At 42.9% G+C, this 26,652-nt stretch overlaps 1 protein-coding gene across 1 annotated transcript; it reads left to right on the top strand.

Annotated features, from left to right (window-relative positions):
- The first annotated feature begins 880 nt into the window (after positions 1–880).
- On the top strand, positions 881–4,228 carry SOX18 (SRY-box transcription factor 18). Its single transcript, XM_036748429.1, has 2 exons — positions 881–1,429; positions 2,285–4,228. Exons 1-2 carry the CDS (start codon positions 991–993, stop codon positions 3,184–3,186), a joined length of 1,341 nt encoding a protein of 446 aa, XP_036604324.1. The 5' UTR covers positions 881–990; the 3' UTR covers positions 3,187–4,228.
- The last annotated feature ends 22,424 nt before the right edge of the window (positions 4,229–26,652 follow it).

Genomic DNA, 26,652 nt, shown 5'->3' on the forward strand with positions numbered 1-26,652 from the left:
AGGGCAGGTAAATGGGAGGGAAAGTGTTAGCATCCCACTTAGAGTCCTTCTCCTCTCTAAATTGCTGGGATCAGAGGGATGGGGATCGAGATACGGCTCTAGCCCGGAAATCAGAGTGGCGAGCGATGTTACTCACTCTGCTGAAGCCCTATAAGGATCTGAAGCCCTCCTCCTCAAGCTATTTTACTCCCTCAAAATACAAATTTGCTTTAGATACCTCTCACAGTATTATATGAAAAGAGCTTCAGGTTAGACTTCAAGAAGGACTTTATCGACTTGGGGGAGACAAAGCACGAAGTCTTAGGGTGGGGGTGGGGTGGGGGGTGACTCCTGCAAGGCCATGACACCAGGGGTGGGGAATGACCAACGCTATCCATTTGTGAGTGGTGGCAGAAAGAAGACTGGATAGAGCAGCCGAGTTACCTGGGTCTGGGTCCGAGTCCTGGATAGAAATGCTTTCTGCATGAATATGAATTTAGATACTGCTTATGCTACTCTATCCTAGGCTGGGGGTGAGAAGGGGTTGGGGAAGGAAGAAGAGGAGAAAAGCTGTGCACCCCCACACAATCCTCCCCTGCCTGGCAAAGTTCCCTCCTCTGTAAGAAGGGGGGGGGGCAGTTGTCACTGAAGACTGAGAAGTGGGTGGGAGTGGGCGGGGATTCAGATGGAGAGGCGACAAGAGGATACCCCCGAACAAGACCCCTAGGAGAGAGAAAAGGAAACTCACGAGAGGGGACAGCCCAGGCTCCCCCCACCCATCCACCTCTTTTCCTGAGGCCGGGACTCCGGCCCTCTTCCCCCCCTCCCCTGCGCTGATTGGTCCGGGCCCCTATATCTGGCCCCTCCAGCTGGGCCACAGCCCAAAGTCTGCCTTGCCGGCCGCCCCCTCGGATCCCCGCCGGCCGAATCGTTCAGTCTCCACCCGCTGCCGTACGTGGCCTCGAGTTCTCCCCGTGGCTCAGTTCTGCCTCCAGGTCCCGTCCAGCTGGAATGCATAGATCGCCACCCGTCTACGGGGCAGAGGACGTTCCGCAGGCCCGGCGCGACTGTTCATGGGCCCCGGGGCCCGAGCCCGCAGCTGAGCCCCCCGGGCGCGCAGCCGCCGCCGCAGCAGCCTTCCGCGGTTCTAGTCCAGCGCTGACCGCAGCAGCAGCCGCGCCCGCCCGGACGCCCAGCCCGGCCCCCGGCCCCGGCTTCGCCTTCCGCCAGGGAGCTCCGGGGGCGCCCGCCTCCCCGCCAAGCCCCGAACCCAGTCCCGAGCCCCGCTATGGCTACAGCCCACCACCGGGTCGTGCTGAGAGCAAACAGGGCGACGATTCTCGCATCCGCCGGCCCATGAACGCCTTCATGGTCTGGGCCAAAGACGAGCGCAAGCGACTGGCGCAACAGAACCCCGATCTGCACAACGCAGTCCTCAGCAAAATGCTGGGTAAGCCGAAGATGGGTGAAGGGGACAGAGACTGGGTAGGGTTTGGGGAAAGTGGATCGCTCCAGAGGGGAGCCAGGACAGAGGAAGAGGACCAGAAATTAAAGAGGAGTATCTGTAGGGAGAAAGGAGAATGGAGAGAAGAGAAAACAGGGTATCAGAAGAGGAAGACTGGAATGGGGAAAGGGAGTAGGGACCAAGGAAGAGAGAGGGAAGAGATCAGGAGAGTGGTAAAGTCTAAAGGCACTGGATCAGGCCAGTCCAATAGGACTAGGAAAAGGACAGGACAAAAGGAGGGGAATGGGGGTGGGAGGGGGGAGTGAGGAAAGGGACAGGGAAGGAAGGCGGACAGAAAAGGTCCACAAGCCTAGGGACAGAGACAGAAGATGTTAAACCGAGAGGAAAGACGTCTGGGTAAAGAGAGATCTCTACGCTCTGGCCTCTCCATATGTACTTTGATACAAGTCTTGGGCACTTCAGACAGGCGCTCCCTAGTCCATGTTCCTTTACACGCCTTGAGTTCTAAGGAAGGCAGTGTAGGAGTTCTCAGCCTCTGCCCCCACTCCTGGCCTCTGAGCTGTCTCTGTGGCGGGCGTGGGGAGGAGAGTAGGCTGGCGCCTCTCTCCCTCTCCTCCACAAGCCAGGACCCCACCTCAGCCCTCTGCGTGTGGGAGTTCACCGAGAGGATCTGAGTTCTACCCCCTGACACAGTTCGTATTACCCGGGTGCCCTAAAGGGCCACGAAGACCGGATCGTAGAGATCTGGTCCTCAGGAGCTGCTCCCTGCCCCTTATTGTCCCTCTCCTCCCTTTCCAAAACCCAGCGTTGGGCGCTAACCATCTTTCCCCCGGCCCCTAGGCCAGGCATGGAAAGCCCTGACCACGGCCGAGAAGCGTCCCTTCGTGGAGGAGGCCGAACGGCTGCGTATCCAGCACCTGCAGGATCACCCCAACTACAAATACCGCCCCCGGAGGAAGAAGCAGGCCAAGAAAACCCGGCGGCTGGAACCAAGTCTGCTGCTGCACGGCCTCTCGCAGCCGCCTAACGGCTCCAGCTGCGGCGCTGGAGCCGGCGCCGAGGGCTTTGCCGCAACACACTCGGGGGTCCCGGGCCACCAGCAACCACCCCCACTCAATCACTTCAGGGAACTGCACCCGCTGGGCGCCGAGCTGGACAACTTCGGGCTGCCCACGCCCGAGATGTCCCCTCTAGACGTGCTGGAGCCCAGCGAGCCAGCCTTCTTTCCGCCGCACATGCAGGACGACTCCGGTATCCTAGGCTTCCGCTCGCCCTACCCGCCACAGCTGGACTACGCCCCCGACAAGGCGCTGGCTCGGGACCTGGGGGGCCCCTACGGGCAACCCGCGGCTCCAGCACACCTGGCCGAGGCCCTAAGGACCGCCCCTCCGCCCCCGCCAGGCCTGTACTATAGCCAGCTGTGCAGCCCTTCGGGTCCCGCCGGCCCCCGGGCCAGTGGCCTGTCCCCGCATTTGGGCCAGCTCTCTCCCCCACCTGAGGTACACCACCTGGATGGCGTGGAACAGCTGAGTTCGGCTGAGCTGTGGACCGACGTGGACCGCAATGAGTTTGACCAGTATCTAAACACGAGCCGGACTCGGCCAGAAGTGCCCGGGCTTGCGTACCATGTGTCTCTGGCCAAGCTAACCCCTAGGACCCTGTCCTGCGAGGAGAGCAGTTTGATATCTGCGCTGTCTGACGCCAGCAGTGCGGTCTACTACAGCCCCTGCATTAGCGGCTAGCTCCAAATCCGCAGCCGCCTCGGGCCTCTGCTGTCCTGAAGCCCCTCCTGCCTTCCTCTTGGAGGCAGCGCCCCAATATAGTCAGGAGTCATCATTACTATTTAGAGTAATTCATTAAAACACATAGCGCTTCTTTTTATTTTTTGTATGTGCTCCAGTCACTGTTATGCTACACACCTATATAGTACAAATGTATGTCTTCTTTCCAAAGCCAGGGATATAGTCAACCCCTGTACACATAAATATTCATACTGTGTAACGGGCACCCACCTTGTAAAGAGCCAAGATACCCAAATCCGATGTTTCAACTCTGTCTCCCCCGCATCACCTAGCTGAGAGAGAACAAGCCAGATAGGGAGGGACTCATGACAGCTGTCTTTCACTCCCTGTTACTTGCCTGCCGCAGGTGGGCAAGCAGCTCTTTGCAAGGCCTGTTTTACATACAGGTTAGGCCTGTGGTTTTGGAAAATATTGGGTCGCTTTGTTTACAGAAGTTGTTTGATGCCTCACTCCAGGGTCACAATTTTCTACCACATTTCTAAAACATTGTCTACTCCACCAGCGATGTTTTCATTGGATGATAAGACTTATTTTTACTAAACTTTTTTATATATAATATGATATTTAATTTTTTATTATCAAACTTTTTAAAACTGTTTTTCTTTCTGGGGATGTTCCCCCAGATCAGAAGCATTGATGTAGCAAGGTCAGTTTTATATTAAGAAAAAAAAAAGTTGTTTAAAAAAAAAAATAAGGAAAAGGAACCTAGGGCAGAAATCTGCTAGTACACTGGGAGTAGAATAACCTTAGGCTGTTCAGCCTTTATCCAGACCACTTCAGAGTATCTGTATCAAAAAGCTAGACAGGTTATATTCCAGCATCCCCAAAGCTTTGGTTCAGCCTTGGAGGCAATTTTTCTATAGCATTTGGAGGATCTCTGCTTCCTTATTCTCAACAACATTCACTGGGCACCTGGGCTCCTAAGTAATTAGGGTCAAGGTCATGAGAGTGTCCTGAATAAACCACCTCAGCCTTTTCTATATGGTTCATGTGTCTGTGTGTTTATTGCAAGCTTGTGGGGGCCCCCACCAATTGGGACTGTGAAAATCACCAGCAAAGTGCCATATATAGGAGCAATTCCAGCCAACAATACCCCTCCTGCCCACTCATAGCCTGCCCATCTTGAGCTGTCAGGGCCAGGACAGTGGGGTTGGGCCTGACCACCTGAGGGAAGAGGTAATTTTTCCTGGTACCACAGATCCAGCAGTGAGTCAGCAAGGTCCACTTGGGACCTGAGGGTGGCAGCTTCCTCTCTGTCTTTCCTGTCAGTCTCATAGCCTGGTCTTGATTCCTCTCTATCCCTGTGTTTCTATCTCTCTATTGCTTTAGGTGATGACTGACACACAATAATTTTGTGTTTTTGCCTCTAACACATAGTATCTGTCTTTCTCTTGCCCACAGTATGTTTCCCTGGCTCTGTTTTTCACAGAATCACAACTCTCTCTTTCTTTCTCTCTCTCTTTCTCTCTCTCTTTCTCTCTCTCTCTCTCTCTCTCTCTCTCTCTCTCTCTCTCTCTCTCTCTCTTTCTCTCTCTCTCTCTCTCTCTATATATATATATATGCACACAAAAAATATATATATAATATGTATATATACACATATATAGTATGTATACACATATATGTGTGTATGTATTTAAAATACTAGTATTTAAAGTAGTAGTATTTAAAATACTTATCTTCCTCTCACATTGCTTCTATCCTTGGTAGCTAACTGAAACCTTTCTTCTGAAGACTTCACTTCTTCTGAAACCTCCAAAACTGACTTGTTCCTTCTCTCACCCCAAAACGCACAAAGCCAAAAGAAAGTCGGTGGATTCCCTGCTCTCCACTGCCAGGTACTTCCCTTGTAGCTCTCAGTAACCATCTTCCCATGTTCAAACTTCACTTGATCCTGACCACATTCTTGTTGTTGTCATCTACAGACCTCCAGGTCCCTCTCTCCTCCCCAGAAAGCTCAGTATGTGACATGGTATTCTTCTGCCCCCTTCAAAGTGCCTGACCTACAAGTTCTTCAACCTTCTCAATGCCTATGACCTTTGTCTCTGGTCTATCTCAACTACTCCCAGGAGTGGTCATAACATAGGTTTCTTCTACTCCCCTGCTCGCTCAACTTGGCCCCAGATCCTATAATTCCTCATATTAGGGCTCCACCTTCACAAAATCTTCCATGAGTGCTCATCTAGCTTCCTGTTGGCAGGAAGTTCACTATCTTTTGAGGCAACCTATTTCCAGTTGCTAGGAAATTTTCCCTTACAATCAACTGAAATTTGCTTCCATGAAATTTCTTCCCATTGCTTCTGGTTCTACATACTGGGGCCAAACAAAATAAGTCCAATCCCTTTTCTACACAGCAGCTGTTAAAATGCTTTAAGGAATCAATCATATCCCCACTAAGTTTTCTCCATACCAAACATCTTTTTGGTCCCTTTTCCATGCCCTCTTCTTACGTGCTTCCTAAAATGTGGATCCAAAAACAGGGCAAAATACTCTAGATAAGTGGTGCCAAACTCAAATAGAAATGGATCCCTGTGGGCTACATGTTGACTGAGGAAACCATAAATTAACAATCGATGTTATAGTGCATGCTTATTTGTTAAACATGTCTCAATTTCATTTTAATCTAGTTCAGGACACTCAGGAGTTTTGCTGCACCGTGCAGCCCAAGAGCCAGAGTTTGGCCCCCTCTGCCCTAGATGTTGTCCAACTAGGCAGAGAATGGCTGGACTATGACCTCCCATGACATGGTCACTATGTCCCTAGAAATGCTACATAGGATCATCTTGTTTACTTTGGCTATCACTTGATGCTGCTGGCTAATATGGAGCTTTCAGTTCCCCCTAGACTCCATGCTTTCCAGCTGGAATATAGTATCCCCAATCTGTATGTGTACAGTTGATTTTTGAACCCAAGTATGGGATTTTACATTTGTCCCTATTAAATTTCATTTTATTATATTTGGCCTCTTATTCCAAACTGTCAAGATCTGTCTCAGTCAGCCAACATATTAGCTATGTCTTCTAATAACTGTCTCATATGACAATCTGATAAATTTCTTATTTATGTCTTCATCTAAATCATTAATAAAAATGTTCATGAGAACAGGGCTAAAGATGCACCCTGGAGTCCAAGGAGTCTATCCTTCCTCCAAGATGACATGAATCCAATAATCAACATCCGCCGGACCTCTCCAGCTTACCAATTCCAATCCTCATCTGCCTGTACCATCATCTAAACCATATTTCATGTGTGTGTATGTATTTATATGTATGCATATATACACAAATATGTATTTATATATGTGTATATATACAAACACTTTTGTGTGTGTGTATAATATCTACAACATTCACTTGATCTAATAGCCTAAGTTTGTTCCAAAAAAGGAAATGAAGTTAGTCTGACATGATTTATCTGAGTGTCTTTTTTATTTAATTTAATTTAATTTTCAGTTCCAAATGGTCTTCTTCCCACCTTCCCTCCCCCACTCGTTGAGAAAGCAAGAAAGACAAAACTAGTTACAAATATGTGTAGTCAAGCAAAGCAAATCCCCCCATCAACCATATATACATATATACATATATTGTATAGGATGTGTGTGTGTGTGCATGTAAGGATTTGGAAAAAGCATTATGCCATACAGCAAATACATTCACTTACCTTCTTGTACAAATGTACAAATGTGACATGACCTTGGCAGTTTTGAAGAACAAAAGCTTTTGCAATATATCAAACTTTTTAAAAACAAACTGGTGAGCATCACTTTGTTTAAGATTGCTTTAATAACATTCCCTCACAGTGATAGTTCAGAAAGGTTGGAAAATGGTCAGCATAAAATAATTTTCACCATTTCTATTTTCATCTATATGCAAAAATCATCACATTACATCAGTAATTACAAAATTACTAACAGTTTCTAAAAGTAATTGCATTTCTAGCTATGGTAGAAAAAGTCATTAGTCAGACGTCTAAAATGATGGTGAAGTAACATAAAAAGGATATGAATATAAAATATTTTCTAATGCACATTTAGGCAGTTAACTTGTTAAACAACATATAACACTAATATAAGGGAAACTATTAATGAACAAATTCAGAGGACAAATAATTTATGAATGAGTTGAGGAGATGGAAGTTTGGTTGTGAAATGAAATTGATATCTGAAAAGATGCTCTTGATAATGTATCTTCAATCTTCATTTTGGCACTTCATGGAACCACTAACTTTCCAAACCCTAATAGGCATCAAAAGTCATACAGGTCTTCCATGCACCAGAGTACTGATAAACACTTAAACATAGTTGATTATGCATTCCCACTGATTTGCATACACATGCACTAATGAAACAATAGCTTATCTAGGTTCTTGAGGATGCTACCTTGCAATATTGGCTTCAGGTAACCTCTTCTGTGGATCTTGTGTCAGAATTCAGTCTTACAAATTCTTTAGCCACATCATCATCGGTCCTTTGAGAAAGTATTCTAAGGATTGTCAAGCCAGTGTCATCCATAAAGATGCTTTTCAATAGCGAATACCATGCTTCAATCTGTACTCTGAGTCATGAGTCTTCTAGAATTGTAGTTGACGCCATTGTATTGATCAGAGTTGCTAATTCTTTCAAGGTTGTTTATATTGTTGTTATTATATAAATTGTTATTCTGGCTCTGCTCACTTTATTTTGCATCAGTTAATATGTCTTCCCACGTTTTTCTAAAACAATCCCCTTCATCATTTCTTAGAATACAATAGCATTCTATCACATTCATATACCATAAGTTTTTCAGTCACTACCCAATTGATGGCCATCCCCTCAGTTTCCAATTCTTTGCCACCATGAAAAGAGCTGTAATAAATAATTTAGTACATATGGGTCCTTTTCTTCTTTGATCTCCATAGGGTATAAAACTAGTGCTGCTAGGTCAAAGTGTATGTACACAGTTCAATAACTTTTTAGACATAGTTCCAAATAGCTTTCCAGAATGACTGGACCAGTTCAAAGCCCCATAACAGTGGATTAATATATCTGTTTTCCCACAGCCCATCCAGCAATTTGTCGTTTTCCCTTTTTGTCAACTTTGCTAACCTGATAGTATGAGTTTATACCTCTGAGTTATTTTCATTTGCATTTCTCTGATTTTTAGTGATTTTGAACTTTTTTAATAAGGCTATTGATAGCTTGGATTTATCTGCTCATATCATTTGACCATTTGACAATTGGGGAATGAGTCTTATTCTTATAAATTTGAATCAGTTCTCTATGTATCTTAGAAATGAGATCTTTATCATAAAAACTTGCTGCAAAGATTTTCCCCCAAATTTCTCACTTCTCTTCTAATTTCACCTGTTTGGGTTTGTTTGTACAAAAACATTTTAATTTTATGTAATCAAAATTGTCCATTTTGCCTCCCACAAACCTCTCTGTTTTTCATCTGGTCACAGCATGGTTTGTCTTAATGAAACCATATTGGTTCATAGTGATAATATTTTATTTTTGAAGGGTTTATAAACTATCCTTTTGATAATATATTCTAGAATTTTATAAGGACTTAAAGTCCAATGGCTCAATGCAATCAAGATTATAAGGGAAGAAGAAAGCTGGGAAACAATTTTTATAGCCAATGTCTCTGATAAAGTTCTTATTTCTAAAAAACTATATAGAGAACTGAGTCAAATTTATAAGAATACAAGTCATTCCCCAATTGATAAATGGTCAAAGGATATGAACAGGCAGTTTTCAGAGGAAGAAATTAAAGCTATCTATAGTCATTTGAAAAAATGCTCTAAATCATTATTAGAGAAATGCAAAATAAAACAACTCTGAGGTACCACATCACACCCATCAGATCAGTTAACATAACAAAACAGGAAAATAATAAATGTTGGAGAAGATGTGGGAAAATTGGAACACTAATGTATTATTGGTGAAGTTGTGAACTGATCCAACCATTCTGGAGAACAATTTGGAACTATGCCCAAAGGGCTGTAAAACTGTGCATACCCTTTGATCTAGCAATATTACTTCTAGGTTTATATCCCAAAAAGATCATTAAGAAAGGGAAAAGGACCTATGTGTACAAAAATATTTATAGCAGCTTTTTGTGGTGGCAAAGAATTGGAAATTGAGGGGATGCCCATCAATTGGGGAATGGCTGGACAAGTTGTGATATATGAATGTAATGGAATACCTTCCATAAGAAATGATGAGAAGGCAGATTTCAGAACAACCTGGAAGGATTTACATGAACTGATGCTCAGTGAAGTAAGCAGAACTAGGAGAACATTGTATGCAGTAACAGCAATATTGTTCAATGACCTGATAGACTTAGCTCTTCCCAGCAATACAATGATCTAAGATGATGCCAAAAGACTCATGATGGAAAATGCTATCCACATCTAGGGAAAGAACTATGGAGTCTGAATGCAGACAGATGCATACTACTTTCTCTCTCTTTTTTTCTTTCTTGTGTTTTTTCCCATTTGTTCTGATTCTTCTTTTACAACATGACTAATGTGGAAATATGTTTAATGTGATTGTACATGTACAGCCTATATCAGATTGCATGCCATCTTGGGAAGGGGGAGGGGAGAGAGGGAAAAAATTTAGAACTCACAATCTTATAAAAGTGAATGTTGAAAACTAAAAATAAATAATAAATTTTTAAAAAACAATAAAAAAAATTTACTCCTACCCAGCCTGGTGTCACTTCCCCCATTCTCCATGATTTTTCAAAAATCACTGTCAGTGGTTTTGTAATGGTTTCCTGTAAAAGAGCCTGCCTTGGGACTCACTGATATTTGCCAGCTTCACCAGGGATTTCAACACCTTAGAGCCAGTCCAAAGGGCCTTACTATCAGCTTCAGAAGTTTTTTTTTTTTACTATATCTCTATTTTCTAAACCCTAGATTGAAGAACCAAGCCTCCTCCATCTACACAGTTCTAGGCTCAGAGATCTGCTACACTTATACCTCATTACCTTCCCTGATTTTCCTCCCACTGCCACAATCACTTAAACCTTCTGGCATCCGTTCCCACTTTCCCTCATCACATTCCACATAGAGTAAACATCATAATAGTGAAGTTTTTACCATTTATTTACAAGGGAAAAATAATATACTTTTAGAAATTTAATATTAGGCTACGTACATTTAAATAATATGAATATATATTATCGTATCATATACATTGTTATATAGTACTTTAAAGTTTAGAAAGTACTTTACATGAATTATCTCACTTGGTTGTGATGTTTACAACAGCCCTGTGAAATAGATGCTAGCTTTATTCCCCATTTTGTGGATGAGGAAACTTAGGGTGAGAAAGGTATAAGTGACTTGCCCAGAGTCACACAGCCAGTAAGTGTCTGAGGTGGGATGAGAGAACAGGTCTTTCTGACTCCAAGTCCAGTGCTGTATGCCCTGTACCACCAAGTAAATCACAGACCTGGCCCCAGTTCTAGTCTCTGATACATACTAGCTATGCTACCATGGGAAAGTCACTCAAATTCTCAGTGCCCTAGATAGCCCTCTAAAACTCTAAATTACAGAGTGGTTGTATATAACCAACAAAACACAGCAGGAAGAGATAAATTCCATTTTAAATAACTGCAAACAATGTGCCAAGACACATATCATAAACGAATTAGGGAAGCAAGGAAAAAAAATTACTTGTCAGATCTATGGAAAAGGGAAGAGTTCATGACCAAAAGAGATAGAGAGGATCACAGGAGGTAAAATGTAAAATTGTGATTACATTAAATTAAAACGGTTTTACACAAACAAAAGCAATCCAGCCAAAATTAGAAGGAAAGCAGGAAACTGAGGGGGAGGGGTTAATAACAAGTTTCTCAGCTAAAGGGCTCATTTCTCAGATATATAGGGAACTGAGCCAAATTGGTAAAAATAAAACCCAATCCCCAATTGATGAATGGTCAAAGGATATAAACAGGCAGTTTTCAGAAGAAGAAACCAAAGCTATTAGCAGTCAAATGAAAAACTCAAAATCACTAATAATTAGAGAAATGCACATTAAAACAACTCTGAGGTACCATCCTACACCCATGAGATTGGTTAACATGACAGAAAAGGAAAATGACAAATTGCTGGATGGGCTGTGAGAAAGAAGGTATATTAATGCATTATTGGTGGAGCTGTGGACTGGTCCAGCCATTCTGGAAAGCTATGTGGAACTATGTCCAAAAAACTATTAAACTGAGTATACACTTTGACCTAGCAGTACCACAACTAGGTCTATACTCCAAAAGAGATCAAAGAAAGAGGAAAAGGAGCTACATGTACAAAGATATTTACAGCAGCTCTTTTCATGGTAGCAAAGAATTGGAAACTGAAAGGATGCCCATCAATTGGGTAATGGCTAAACAAGTTGTAGTATATGATTGTGATGGAATACTATGGTGTTCTCAGAAATGATGAAGTGGTAGTTATAGAAAAACCTGGGAAGACATATGAGCTGATGCAAAGTGAATTGAGCAGAACTAGGAGAACACTATACACAGTCACAGCAATATTGTAATGACAATTAGCTATGAAAGACATAGCTACTCTGATCGATGCAATGATCCATGACAGTTTCAAAGGACTCATGATGGAAAGTGCTACCCACCTCCAAAGAGAGAACTAATGAACTCTGAGTTCAGACTGAAGCATATTTTCTTTCATTTTCTTGCTTTTTTCCTCTTGTGACATAGCCAATGTGGAAATATGTTTTGCCTGACTTCATATGATAATGGGTATCATATTTCTTGCACTCTCAATGGGTAGGAGAGGGGTAGGAGAGAGAGAATTCAGAACTGAAAATAAAAACAAATTACAGAGTGACAGGTCTGTATCTGTGGAAGGAACTTCTACACTGAGATTTCCCTATACTGATGAAATCGTAAGTCTGAACCAACTATCACACACAATCACAAACATATAATATGTGTGCATATAATTTTCTTTACGAATTATATATCTATAATGTACATATTTGTATATGTACTAAATATTTGTACACATGTAATCATTTGAGTTAAGAATAGCTATATATACATATGTATATATGCACTTGTGTGCATACTGTATGCTATCGCACATATATAGTGTGTGTGTATATATATGTATGTATGTGTATGTATATATATATATATATATACATACATAAAGTTAAAGATAATTGTGGGCAATTTGGTACGGGGGAAAGAAGTCTGACTCTGGAATCCAAGGACCTGAGTTTAAATCTGCCATTACCTGGGTACTACTCTTGTGTAGGCTTAGTTAAGTCATATAATTTTTCTTGAACTCAATTTCCCATCTATAAGATAAAAGCAGAATATATTACACCATAGTTCTCTTCCAGCTCTAAATATATTATCCCAGTACCTGACCTTTTCAATGCAATGCCTCCTTCAGTTTCAGTCACCCAGGTCCTCTAAATCAAGCTACTTTATCTTTGTATAATCCCAGTTCCCTCTCAGTCAATCAATGAATCTCCAGAAGATTTGTTGTGCCCCACCCATAATTCTGAGTAATGGCTTGTAACTAACTGGACACCTCCAGCTTCTCCACTCAAATGTGAGAGGCTATATTTAAAAAAAACAAAACAACCCTATAACACCTGGTTAACATTCCTTCCATCACCTCCAAAGTAGAATAAACCATGACCCAAAACGTACACATTGACACACCCATGTGGGCCTAGTTTTGGGGGTTTTTTTTGGTGTGTTTTAATTAAAGACATTGTGGTGCCCTCTTACTATCTCCTCAGTTGTCACAGATTTCAATTCTCTTGTAAACTTTCTTTGTTCTATTCTTTCCAATCTGAAATTGTCCTTGGGAGGAAAAAGAAAAATAACCGAGTAGTTCTTAGTTATCTTCCAATCCAAACAACCAATTCCACAAACAGTTACTGAATATTAACTACATGTAAGGCATCATGCTAGATACCAGGGATTTAGAGACCAAAACCAAAAAATATACAGTCTCTGCCCTGAAGGAGCTTATATTCTATCGAAGAAGCATACTTTTTACTAACAATCCCATCTCATACACATTCCTCTGAACCTAACAGTCACAACATTCCTGTCCCTGATATAAATAATATCTTTGTCACACACACATACATCCACACACCACAGAATTGTCTCACATACACACACACACACACACAAACACACACACAGAGTATCTCTGTTATAGACACAATGCGTCTTTTTCCTAATCACATATACAAATATATATACACACAATTTCTGGTCCTGACATAGATACAGTATCTGTTACCTTTATTCACAGTAGCTCTATCCCTGGCACATACACACAGAATGTCTCTTACACACAGAGTATTTCTCTCCCTGATATACACATAGAATTTTTGTCCCTTACACATAAGCAACACATGTCCTTGATATGCAAACATTATCTCTGTAGTACATATAAGCCCAAAAGGATCTGTGTCCTCAACATATACATGTGGTACCTCTGTTGTTGGCACAGATACAGAGTATCTGTCACAACACACATACACATAAACTCTGTCTCACACACAAATTATCTGTATCGTGTGCACTGAATACTACATTTGCACATTGAATAGAGACTATCTCCCAGATTCTGCAAACAATAAAATGCTTGATTTCTCAGTTTTCTGAATATTTCAGGCAAAAGAATTTGTGTGTGTGTGTGTGTGTGTGTGTGTGTGTGCTTGTGTCTGTGTCTCTCTGACTGTGGGGAGAGGGTTCCTTGGAGCAGAGACTCTGGGGCATCTTTTCTTCGAAGGAGAAGCCAACAATATATTTTTTCCTCTGGATATTTTTCTTTCCCCAAACTGGTGTCACCTGCTCACAGAAAAGTTGTCTCCCCTCAGGGCTTAGGTTTCATCTAATTTTCATAATTCCTCTGGAGTCCTCTGATTATAGCTGCCCCCCCCACCCTGCCCTACTCCTTCCATCTTGATATCCATGTAATAGATAGTAGAAGCCAAAGAACACAGGTCTCCATTGCCATTCCTCACTGTAAAATCTATCGTCCTCCTCCAATGTCTCATCATATAGTGATGACCTTGATTTCTTAAAGACTATATAAGCAAGACACAAGCTCCTTCCAGTACTGGAAAGACTTGGAGTAGAAGTTGGCAACAAGGCTCCCAAGGACCAACCTAGCAAGTATAGAGAGGCATCACTATGAGGCTTGACCAATATACTGTGCATGTATTTGTTCAAACACAGTAGCTGATGAAACCATCAACTATGCCATAGAGGCTATGAGTCACTTGGTTGTCAGGATCTCAAATATGAATGAAATCATGGTCCCCTGAAGTACTGAAGAAGGAAAACGAAGTATATATCCTTGGATTTTACAAGACTTATGCCCATCTCCCACTCACCCATAGACTAAGCTCCATAGGACATGGCAGGATAGGAAAAGGCCCTTGTCTAATTGAAAGAATCTACCCCTAAACATAACCAGGAACTTATACTACCTGCTAAGCCCCCTTACCCTAAAGCTAAGCTGATCCCTTCTCTATAGGTCAGAAATCAATATATCTAATGCCATCACCATGAGATGACTATAGACCCTACCATTCCACCTCTTTCCTGTAACCGAGCTGGGCCACTTTGAGTTCAAACAGTATTTCTAGAGAAAAAGTAGAGTAACAATCCAGAAATTAACCCTAGAGTCTATACAGAAAAGATTTCTACCCAGGTCTGACTGGGTTCTGAATTTAATATTCTATCCTAAGTTAGAATTGCCTTTTGTAAATCTAGAAGGTGAATTTTTTTCTGAATGTCTTCTGGTTAGAAGTGCCAACTCTTTGAATCCCAATACTTAAAAGTATTGCCCTGGGTCTTACGTCTCAATAAAGCCTAGTCAACTCCCTAGGGATCCCAGATCCTCCTTGAAAGTAGTCCAAGGGGCATGTTCCCTGGTGCAAGAGTTCTCATCTTTTGCTACTCTCTAAATTTCTCTGATCACTGAACCCCAAATCAAGGAATGAACTCCCAGGACCTCCCTTAGTCCCATGAACCAGCTTGGCTCCTTGATCTCAGAGAGCTACCCCAATCCCTCCCCTCTTAGTCCTGCTGATACCTTTTGTATCTTGGTGTGATTTTCCAGCTCCCACTTCAGTCTTATCTCTGATCTTATCTCAATACATTCCAGAACATAAAAGTATGTTTTCTAAGGTTTATTTCCAAGAGAAAAAGCAAACATCCAAATTCAGAAATGATGCACCAGGGTCAGGCTATAAGAAGTGCATATAATAGAAAGTTCCCCAATCCCACACCGTAAACCCCTTAAGATTTGTAACCTAATGTTTGATTAAAGTTTCTGGGACATAATGTAGTCCATATTCATTCATTATTCACTTTAGATCTGCATCTCTCTCAGAGCGCAAACAAGGACATCATCTTCCTCATCAGAAAACCACTTTGATAATTTGGGATTCAATAGCCTCTGGGTTAAACTCATTCAACCATTCTACAATCCCAAGATTACTGTCAGCCAATCATAAAACCTCTTGATGACATGAATGAGTCTCAGATACTCTATTTATATTGCTAAAGAATCACTCAACTAGGTAAACATAACCTCTCCACCACCTTCTCTCAAGTCAAGGAAAGGGAGGAATGAAACAAGCATTTATTAAGCACCTACTATATGCCAGCATTTTACAAATGTTATCTCATTTTATCATCATAACAACTCTAGGAGGTAAGTACAATTATTATCTCATTTTACAAATAAAAAAAAACAAGGAAGACAGCAGTTAAGTGACTTGCCAAGGATCACATAGCTAGTGTTTGTGGTCACATTCGAACTTGGGACTTCCTGAATACATGTCCAGTGCTTTATTTGCTGTGCCGCCTAGCTGCCTTTAGCAAGATGCTAAAGCCTTTACTCATGCTTAAGGGATGGAAGAAGATATGGGTAGTTAAGCTTGACCCTGAATCCTGAGAGTTAAAGAGCCCCAGCTTTCACACCCTAACCAGGGGTGATGGGACCCCAACACTAATAAGCCCAGATGCTTTTTTTTATTTCTGTATTTTTGCCATTACCCTGAAGGGCTATCAACAGATGCCCCAGCCCTTTTTCTACCATATCAAAGCAGACAGTATGGCAGGGATACTCTGTAATCACCACAGAGCTCTGGATCCAATCCTACCAACACTACATGGGGAGGGATGGAGAAGCACTACATCCCCCAGGTCTTACCTGGGCACTAGAATACCAGGGGCTCATATGTACCTGCAAGTCTTCACTCCCTCCCTTTGGCTAGTCACAGGTGTGGGAGTGGATAGGGTAGGGGTAGAAAAGTGAAGGGGAGGAGAGGATATATTACTTTGATGCCTTATGTTTGTGTGTATGTGTTGGGGTGGGGGAGCAGAGCAGAGACAGAGAAGCTGAAAGGGGCTATGATGGCCTAAGGCAGTGTGTGTGTGAGTCTGTATGTGTAAGTATAAAGGAGGATGGGGGGGGCAGGGTCCATGAGACTGGAAACATGAATCTGTTCATGTGTGTGTGTGTGTGTGTGTGTGTGTGTGAGACAGAGAGTTTATACATGTGAGTTTAGGTCTGTGTGCCTGTAGTGGTATGTCTATGATTGTGGCCTTATGATCCAGATGGTGTATGCCTCTGTGTGTGTGTGTGTGTGTGTGACTATAATGGTGTGGAGTCTCTGTGTGTGAGTATGGCTCTGATAGTTAAATCCAAACATGTGAATGTGAATCTGTGTGTGTATTCATTTGTATATGACTGTGATACTTGTGTGATGATGTGTGTGATTGTGACTTATTACCATGATGGAGTGAGCCTATGCATAAGCATGACTCCTTGTGATTGTGATGGTATGAATGTATATCTGTGTGACTATGATGATGGGGATCTGGGTATTTGTGTGTGTGTGTCTGATTATTTTTAAATGTATGTCAGACTATGTTTTTATAGATGTTCTGTTTTTTATGGCATTATGGAGAACATGATGACATCACCCCATATTAAAACAGCATGTCTCACACAAACCCCAGCTGGGCTGGGGGTGGGGTGTGGCATTGATGGACTGAGGAAGAGCAGTCCTACAACATGACTGCACCTGAAGCCCTCTCCTGACTCCTCAAAACCCAAAGAGAAATAGGGACAGAGATAGAAAGAGACAGAGAGACATGGGGATTATAGAGAGAAAGGGAATTAGAAAGTGAAAGAAATAGGGCAAAATCAAGGTAGAAAGAGGGAAAGATAGGAAGACAAGGCAGGCAGAGGGACAGATGGACATACTCCTAAGTCTAGGAAATGGACTGATATCCTGTTACCAGTAGTAGATGGTATAGCTGTCCTAGGTTTTTCTCAGCCATCACTTATAAGCTAGGCCCCAGCAATGAGTTAGCCTGAGGGACTGGGGTGGAAGTAGAGTGGGGAATCTGGACTTAGAGAAGTAGGGTTGGAGAACATGTAAACGCCATTCATATTTGGAGGCTCAGGAAAGCTGAACAACTCCTTCATTTTGCTAAGAATAACCTAAGAGCTGGAGGTCAGCTAACTAGAGAGACTGCTAAATCTCTTTCACAAGTAGGCAAATTTCAACCAGGGGAGTCCCAAGGATCTCTAGGGACCACAGCTCTAATTCCCACAGACTATGGGTTTAACCAGAGGAACCATGGAAGGAGTAAAGGAATCTGGGAGGGAAGAGGGGCATCATCTATATAGTTGGATGATTCCCCAGTTGTTGGGGGGTGAGGGTGGGTTGGAGAACACTAAGTTCTGCTCCTCCATCCAAAGCCCTCCTCCCAATGATAGACCAAGACAAACATCAAAATCCCTCCAGAAAGTGCCTGTCTGAGACCTCCCCTTAGGACTCAGGGAAGATGTAAGAAAGATGTGGGCTGAATAACTGAAATTCACAAAAAACCTTCAAACTTCCCTTTAAAGAAACAGACAAGGGCAGAGAGATGATGCTATGACGGTGCGGGGTGAGTTCAGTCTTCTGTACCTGGCACTAGCAGCTCTCAGAGAAAAAAACCAAGAGAATATTGTATACAGTAACAGCAATATTGTTTCAAGAACAACTTTGAGTGACTAAATCATTTTGACTATTATAAATACCCAAATTAACAACAAAGGACTTATGAAGGAAGATGCTATCTGCATCCAGAGAAAGAACTGATAAATAGAAGTATGTATAGAATGATTTTATACACACACACACACACACACACACACACACACACACATTTGTGTCAAATGGTACCCATTTCTAAGTAGGGGAGACGAGGGAGGGAAGAAAAAAAAGAAATCTACATGACAACTTTATTATATATTTAAAAGGAATAGCAGGTTGTACATAATACATTTGCAGTTTGAAGTGCAATCATCTTTTATAAAATTCTACTATGTTATGGAAATGCTTGTTTTGTCTCATAAATTAAAAATAGAATAAATAGAATTTAAAAACAAAAAGAAAGAGACCTTAGAAGGGGGAGGGGAAGCTAAAAAGCTCCTCCCCAGCGACAGTAGCCAGATGTGGACAGATGTTTAGTAGCATCATCCCAGCTTCCTTTCTGGCCCAAACCAGACTGTGTCCCTCCCTCTTGGGGGGCTGGGAAAGGAGATTCACATTCTCCCAAAGTAAAATCCCAAGTCCTGCCTCTAATTGGGCAAGGTCTATTTATCACCTCTCACCACAACTAGTACACACTTACACAAGGAACAGATACATCAAAACACATGCTTGAAGTCACAGACTAACACACAATGCCATATAGTCTCTTGGTCTCTTTGTCACACAATCCATTACTCTTATAGTCACACAGTATCAAACTATTACATTCTCATAGCCAAATATAATCACTTCATATATTCATACACCCACAATCAAATACACAAACATCAAGAAATACACAATTGAACACTCTCACAGTAAGTCACACATGCATGTCAGAAACAGTCACACACTCTCACAGTCAGACACACATAGTCGCTAGCTCCTACCCAGCTGGAGCTGGCTTGGGTCCTTTGTCTGGGAACTGAGCCAGGCTGCTGGGGCCAGGGCTAGGATAAAGGCAGTTTCACCATGCCAGAGCAGACAGTTCAGACCCTGCCTGGCCCCTAGACCATCCCATTTCCCTCCTCCTCCATTGCCTTCAGACCTCCCCTCACAGTGCTTCAGGCTGTCCTCCCCACCCCCAGACAGCAAAATTATCCCATTTGGGGATTCTGTGATTCTGTGGCTAAAGAACTCTTCTGTGCATGCTTCACTGTTGTGTCCTATTTGGGGAGGTTATGGAAAGCCTTTCTTTGCCTGTTTAGTTTTCCTTTGGGATGCTAGTTAGGAATCAGAAGAGAATGCAAAGGAACACCTACAAGAAAATGAGCCATGCCATCTGGAAAATTCCCTGATTGGCTGAGAGTGAAACGAGGCTTATAGAATGAACCAATAGGTTCTATCTACAGCTTCTAGCTGGACCAGTCCCAAATTGGCAAAGGATGCTCTTGGATGGAAGTTGTCTTTCTCTTGGGGGTCCATGAGATACCTGGACTCCATGGTATTTGACCAAATTAGGTTTAGGAGATGGAAGACAGAATAATTTGGAAAGTTGAAGGGGTACCTAGTCTACAACTGCAGACTTTTCTTTTATCTGTACACTTAATTACCTTCCCCTAGTGTGTTATTTCTGAATATATATATATTCTTTTTGCTCTAGAAATGCCCTTTTGTGGTATGAAATGGGGAAGGACCAGGGGGGAGGGAGGGAAGAGAGAGTGGGTGCCAGGCACCCAGTGAAACTGGCAATAGCAGAAGAGAAAAATGGAATGTGACATCAGAAGAGCAAAATCTTAGAGTTCAGGGAATCAAGCAGGCTGGGGTGGGGTACCGGGTGGCAGCAGCTGTGTGCCTCAGACTGGGGGTTATAAGAATCTGGGAAGATTTAGAAAGCAGAGAAAGGTAAAAGCTTGAGGATAAAAGGTGAATTCCCTTGGGCTACGCTCTCAGGAGTGGCTGGAATCTCTCATGGAAGCTGATTTGGATCTGTAGAACCCAAGGCTCAGTATTAGATTGTTCACTGATCCCCTGCTAATACAACTGAGGCAGGAGAGAACAATTTTCACTCCATTCCTTCAGGGGTCACCCATGCCCCACCCATCCCCAGCTTGGCCCAAAAAAAAAGTATCTTTGTTCCTGGAGAAATTAAGTTCCCCATCCCCAGATTTGGTGGGGCTGGAGGGAAGAGAACAAGAAGGTGGGAGTTGGGGGTGAAGCTAAAGGACTATGGGTCAGAATCCTCCTTGGAGCATGAGCAAGGTCTTTAGCATCCTGTAACCTGGTCCCTGTCACCTGGTTGCGTCTGGGAGCCCAGAAGTTCTCCCTAGACAAACTAGAACGGTTGTAGCTACGCCACGCCAGAGAAGAAAATTCAGTGAAAAGAGCCATATTGAGGATATATTTGGGTCTAGGAGGAAAGATCATACCAGGCCCCTTCCACTTTTCCCCCCAACCCCTCCCTGTGTAGCCCTTTGTATCACTTCAGAGTCCCTGAAAGCTGAAATGGGATCAGAGAAGGGACATAAAAGCAGTCCTGGCTCTCTCCTAGCTTACTCGCTGGCTCCCATTGAGAAACTATTAACGGATGGAGGGGGTGGGGAGAGAGAAGGAGCGGCAGATGGTTTTAATATCAGGCTCTTCCAATTGCCTCTCCTTCCCCCTCTAAGTGACATAGTTACATGTATTTGATTAATTCTGTAAGAATGTTTTGCTGTAAAGAACTGCTTAAAGGGACAGTGTTGATTTGGTGATAGAAGGGAGTCTCCGAAGGCTTAACTCTGAGAGAGCGAGCTGGGGTTAGGGGGAGTGGGTGGTGGAGGCTAGAGATGGGGGAGAACAGATATCCCCAAAACTGATCCCTAACAATTTTATGAATCTCAGCAAAGGTCATCTCCTCCCTCCCTCTGTCTCCTGAGCCTTTTCTTGACTGCTGCCCTTATTGCCACACCCTCCAATCTAACCAGTATTCGGTGTACTGTCCGCCACCCTAAAGGGTCAGGGCTCTGCATTCCACCAGGAAGGGGCCAGGGGCTCCTACCCCCTTCCCAGGCTATGTCCAGACTCCAGGCCTGCCTCCAGCTCCAGCTCCCCCAAAGGTTGGCTGTTTCTCTCCTATCTCTGAAGCAAGGCCAGGAGGCCCAGAGAAGGGAAGTCATGGCCTTAACATTAGCTATGAGTCAGGGCCTAGTCAGGAATACAATCCAGGTGTTCTGGCTCCCTGTATAAGACATTTATCTCCTTCTGAAACCTAGTCACTCCTTCCAAGTACTGATCCCATCTTGCCCCACACTGACTTCTCTCTCTATGCCTGCTGGAATCAGCCCCACACAATTTGTGGACCATGAGAATAAGCCCAAGTAATTGACCCTTCCTAGGCAAGGGAGCTACGTTGCTAGCAACATAGTCCCCCGTCAGGGAGAAGACAGGATTTAAAGGGGAAAAGAAATACCAAGGACTCCCTCCTGCCCTTCTGAAAAACACACCGTGGCACCTTAAAAGCCAAACCCAACTGATCTCTCAACCCCCATTTTATGGGTAAAGCAACAGCCTTATACCCTTGGGGTGGAATTCCCCTGGCTAGGGATCAGATCATAATGGGATCTGTCCAAAGCAGGGAATCTGCTGAGGTTTTTCCCATAACTCTATTATAGTCGGGATTTTTTTAAAAAATTCAACTTTATTTTCAGCTCTAAATGCTCTCCCTCCCACCTCCCCCGGCTCCCAACCACTCAATACGTTTTAAACCTAACTCACTTCACCTCTGAGCAATATAACAATTACCGTTTCACCTGCACTTTGATCACTGGCCCCCAGTCGTGCTCTCCAGAGGCAATAGCTATTCACTTTCCTCCCAGCCTTTCTTCCTCCAGCTACTACTTGCTTCCAAAAGCCCAGCATTTCTGTAACTTATTTATAAAGAAAAAAAGAGTAACAGCAACAAACAACTCACTTTAAGTCCTTTCCCTATAATAATCCTGCGGAGAAAATAATACCACATTTTTACAGATGGGGAAATTGAGATTCAAAGAGGTGAATCAGCTTGCCCAGGGCAAGATAGTCAATCAAAAAGCATTTATTAAGCAACTACTATGTTCAGGGCACTGCACTAAGTGCTGGGAATAGAAACAAATCACCAAAAGGATTTGTTCTATGAAGTTTGGATTCAATCAAAAGGCCACACTTGAGGACCTAGGGGGCCACATGTGGCCTTGAGGCTGCAGGTTCCCCACACCTGAACTCTAGGAGGAACCAGCCAATCAGAGAGAGAGGCTGCAAAGAAAGGTTGAAAAAAAATCCCTGCTCCTTAAGAGCTCAGAGTCTAAAAGGGGAGACAACATGCAAGCAGCTATGTACAAACGACATACAGATAGAATAAAATTGGAGATCGTCTCAGAAGGAAGACACAAAGATTACTAAGTAAAACTAGGAGAGGCTTTCAGCAAAAGGTGAGACAATTGCTGAGACTTGAAGTAACTGGTTGGTTGGTTGGTTGGTTGGTTGGTTGTTGTCCTTCATTCTCAAAGAGGACCAAAATGATGTCACTATGCTAGAGTCAAATTTCAATGTGTCCGAGTGTGGTTGATCAGACCAATACAAGCTCAGAATGCTCCACCACAGGTCGGGCACAAATAGTCCATGTGAACATTTGGGGTGGATACTCCAAATTTGTACATCCTGCATTTCCTTTGAGCTGTCTCAATTTTGCTTTGCTCACAGAGCACAGCACCTTCTCTGATGGGCCATGATGAGCGGTCCTATGCCAGTGTCTCCCATGTCACACAAACAATTCCAAAGTTCTTGAGACCTTGAGAGTGTCCTTGTATCGTTTCTTCTGACCAACATGTGAACACTTGCCCTGTGTGAGTTCTCCATAAAATAGTCTTTTTGGCAAGCATACCTTTTGCATTCGAACAACGTAGCCAGCCCATTGGAGTTGCACTCTCTGAAGCAGAGTTTGAATGCTTGGAAGTTTAGTTCAAGTAAGGACCTCAGTGTCTGGTACCTTATCCTGCCAGGTGATCTTCAGAATCTTCCTAAGACAATTCAAATGGAAGCTATTCAGTTTCCTGGCATGGCGCTGGTAGACTGTCCAAGTTTCGCTGGCATACAACAATGAGGTCAGCACAACGGCTCTGTAGACCTTCAGTTTGGTAATCAGTCTAATACTCTTCTCTCCCATACTTTTCTTCGGAGTCTCCCAAACGCTGAGCTAGCTCTAGCAATGCATGCCTATCTCAAAGTCCTGTGGTGACAGGCTAATGACGAAGCAGCTGGTATGGATACACTGGGAGCTGTAGTCACAATACTGCACATGGGAGGTCCAGGTCATAGGGTCATTGCTCACTGGAAACTTGAAGAACTAGCAGTTAAGGGGATCAAAAAAGGCTTGACAAGAAAATGATGCTTGAGCTGCATCTTGAAGGAAGATAGGAATTCTATGAGACAAAGGTTAGAAAAGTATACCTTCAAGGCATGAGGGAGAGCCACCTCAAAGTCATGGATATGGGAGATTAAGTATCATCTATAAGGAACACAGAGAAGGCTGTTGAGTCATTTTTCAGTGGTTTCCAACTCTTGCATGAACCCATTTGGGGTTTTCTTGGCAAAGATACTAGAGTGGTTTGCCATTTCCTTCTCTAGCTCATTTTACAGATGAGGAAACTGAGGCAAACAGGCTTAAGTGACTTGCCCAGGGCCACATAGCTAGCAAGTGTCTGAGGCCAGATTTGAACTCAGGAAGATGAGTCTTCCTGACTCCAGGTCTGGTACCTATTCATTGTACCATCTAGCTGTCCAGAGAAGCTAGCTGTCCAGAGTGTGTGGTAGGAGAGTAACATCCAATGAGGCTAGAAAGCTATGATGAAGACAGGTTGCCAAGGGCTTTAAAAGCACAATATTTTATCCTAGGGGCAATAGGGAATCCATGGAGTTTATTTAGTAGGGGAGTGACATTGTTAGATGGACACTTAAAGAAAAACCCTTTGGCAGTAGTAAGAAAGAGGAATCGGAACAGAGTGAAACTTGAGGCTGGGACACCAATTAGGAGGTTGCTGCAATATATCCAGGCATGTTGTGTTGGGTCTTGAACTAAGGTTGTAGCCATGTGAGTAGAGAGAAGGGGTAGAATTTAACAGAGATCATGGAGATAAAAACAGCAATATTTGACAATTGATTGCATATGTGGAGTGAGGGAGACTGAGAAATTAACAATAATGCCAAGCTTATAAATATGGTAGGCTAGAAAACTGACGGCACCTTTAACAAAAATAGGGGAGATGGGAAATGAGGTTTAGAGAGCAAAAGAAAAATTAGTTTCGTTTTGGACATATTGAATTTGAGATGTTTCTGGAATATCCAGTTTGAAATGTTCAGGAAACAATGTCATGCAGAACTGAAGCTAAGAGAAGAAACTAGGGCTAGATACATGGACTTATGAGACATCTGCAGAGAAATGGAGGCTAGTGGAACTATAAAGTTAGTAATTGTAAGATCCAGGATTTGAACCTAGAAACCCTAGTGTCTAGTCCCGTGCTTTATGTGCTAGAACACACTACCTCTCCAGAAATACTGCTATGGTGTTACAAAAGATCAATGTTAAAGAAATTAATGCAGAATCTAGGGGTGGCTCCCAGTATATGAACTCTATCAACTTACTCCCAAACACAAAACTTGGGATTTGTGTTTCATATGAAGAGAAACCCTCCAGATGTCTGCCACATTTCTTCAAGTTCTACCTTCTATGTGAATTCTTTCCTGGTCTCCCTAGCTGCCAGTTCTCTCCTTGCCATAATTTATTTTGTGTTTATTTCATATATTTATGTAGTATCGTATTTTGGGGCTACATACTCAACTCAAAGTTTGTGTTCCCAAAGAGCTGGTAACTTCAATTCTTCTCTAGGAACTAGAGGTAACCCTGAAGGACTGGACTTCTGGTACTGTCTCATTTACTAGCTCCTACCAGTGTATTTTCCATTGACAATTGCTAGACAGACTTAATTAGCTTTCAGAAAACGTATTTACCATATTTCTCCATGTATAAGACACACCCTTTTTCAAAAAATTTGGGGTCTAAAAACTGGGTGTGTCTTGTACAGTGGTTGTAGATTTTTTTTACTTGCATTTCCCACTTTTTCGTGCTTGTTGTCTTTGTGCTCATTGTTTCTCATTTGTTACCAGTATATTAGCTTACGTTTTGCCACGTTCTGCCCAGAAATGGCTCAGAAAAGATTTTTGCACAGTGCTGAATTCAAGTTAAAAGTGATCCACTTTGCAAAAGTGAATGGAATTCGTGCTGCTGAACATGAGTTTGGTCCTGCTCCAACTGAGAAAATAATCCGAGACTGGCTACAGGAAGAAGAAAGCCTACTGAAAACGCCACAGCAGAAGAACGCCATGAGAGGTAAGTCAGCAAAGTGGCCTGATTTAGAGAGGGAATTGAAGATATGGATTGAAGAGCAAAGGACAATTGGAATTCCTGTGTCCACCAAGATGGTTCAGCATGAGGCAAGGAGAATTGCTGATGAAAAAGAAGTTACTGATTTCAAAGAAGGACACAATTGGTTCTTCAGGTTCATGAAACGGGATGGACTAAGCATGCGTACACGCACCAGACTTGCCTGAATAAAACTTGAGCTCGATAACTTTATGTAATACATTATTTTTCAAATTTTGGGCCCCAAAATTAAGGTGTGTCTTATACATGGGGAAATATGGTACTTTGAAGGGCATAGCAAAAAGTTATTACAAAAGCATTCCCCCCTTCCAAAATCAGGGATGTACTCTCCTCTTGCACAAACAGGGTCTTTGGAGAGACTCTGCTCAAACTTAAAATACCATGACACATACATGTAGAAAACATGAGTCCAAAGGGAAAACATACACAAATCTGCTAGTTAATAGCAATCACTTACTGAGTCCATGACCAGCATTCTTCTTTGGTGCAAGAGGTCATACTCTTTGATGCTGTTTTCTCCCTCCAGTGGCTAGCTGTGTGTATTCATATTTTTCTTAGATGTCTGTCTCTGTTCTAGGACATAGTCTCCCCTGTTTCAAATGACTGTCCTCTTAATGTCTCTTGGCTTTCAACCAGATGCCTTATATCCTACTGATCTCTTCTCTCTAATGACATGGTCAATGGATGGAAGGAAGAGAGATAACTCTTTTCTCCCCTTCCAACCTGGAGTCCACTACCACTGAAATGGTTGATCCTTTTTCTTAGCTCATTTTTGAACTTTTTTTCCTATGTAACCCAAGAGGGAATTAGATCTTCTACCATTCACAAGAAGATTCCTATGTGGTGCCATCTATGTTTAATCCAATGGCCATAATCCTTTCAAATTGATTCACACATTGTCTACACATTGTGATAAGGATAG

The sequence above is a fragment of the Trichosurus vulpecula genome, chromosome 3 (genome assembly GCF_011100635.1).
Source record: "Trichosurus vulpecula isolate mTriVul1 chromosome 3, mTriVul1.pri, whole genome shotgun sequence".
In the NCBI taxonomy this organism is placed as follows: Eukaryota; Metazoa; Chordata; class Mammalia; order Diprotodontia; family Phalangeridae; genus Trichosurus; species Trichosurus vulpecula.

Bases quoted from the DNA above. Each gene is read 5' to 3' on its own strand.
- SOX18 (XM_036748429.1), top strand. From the start codon at position 991: ATGCATAGATCGCCACCCGTCTACGGGGCAGAGGACGTTCCGCAGGCC. The intron at 1,430-2,284 runs GTAAGCCGAAGA...CCCGGCCCCTAG, and splicing joins AGTCCTCAGCAAAATGCTGG to GCCAGGCATGGAAAGCCCTG.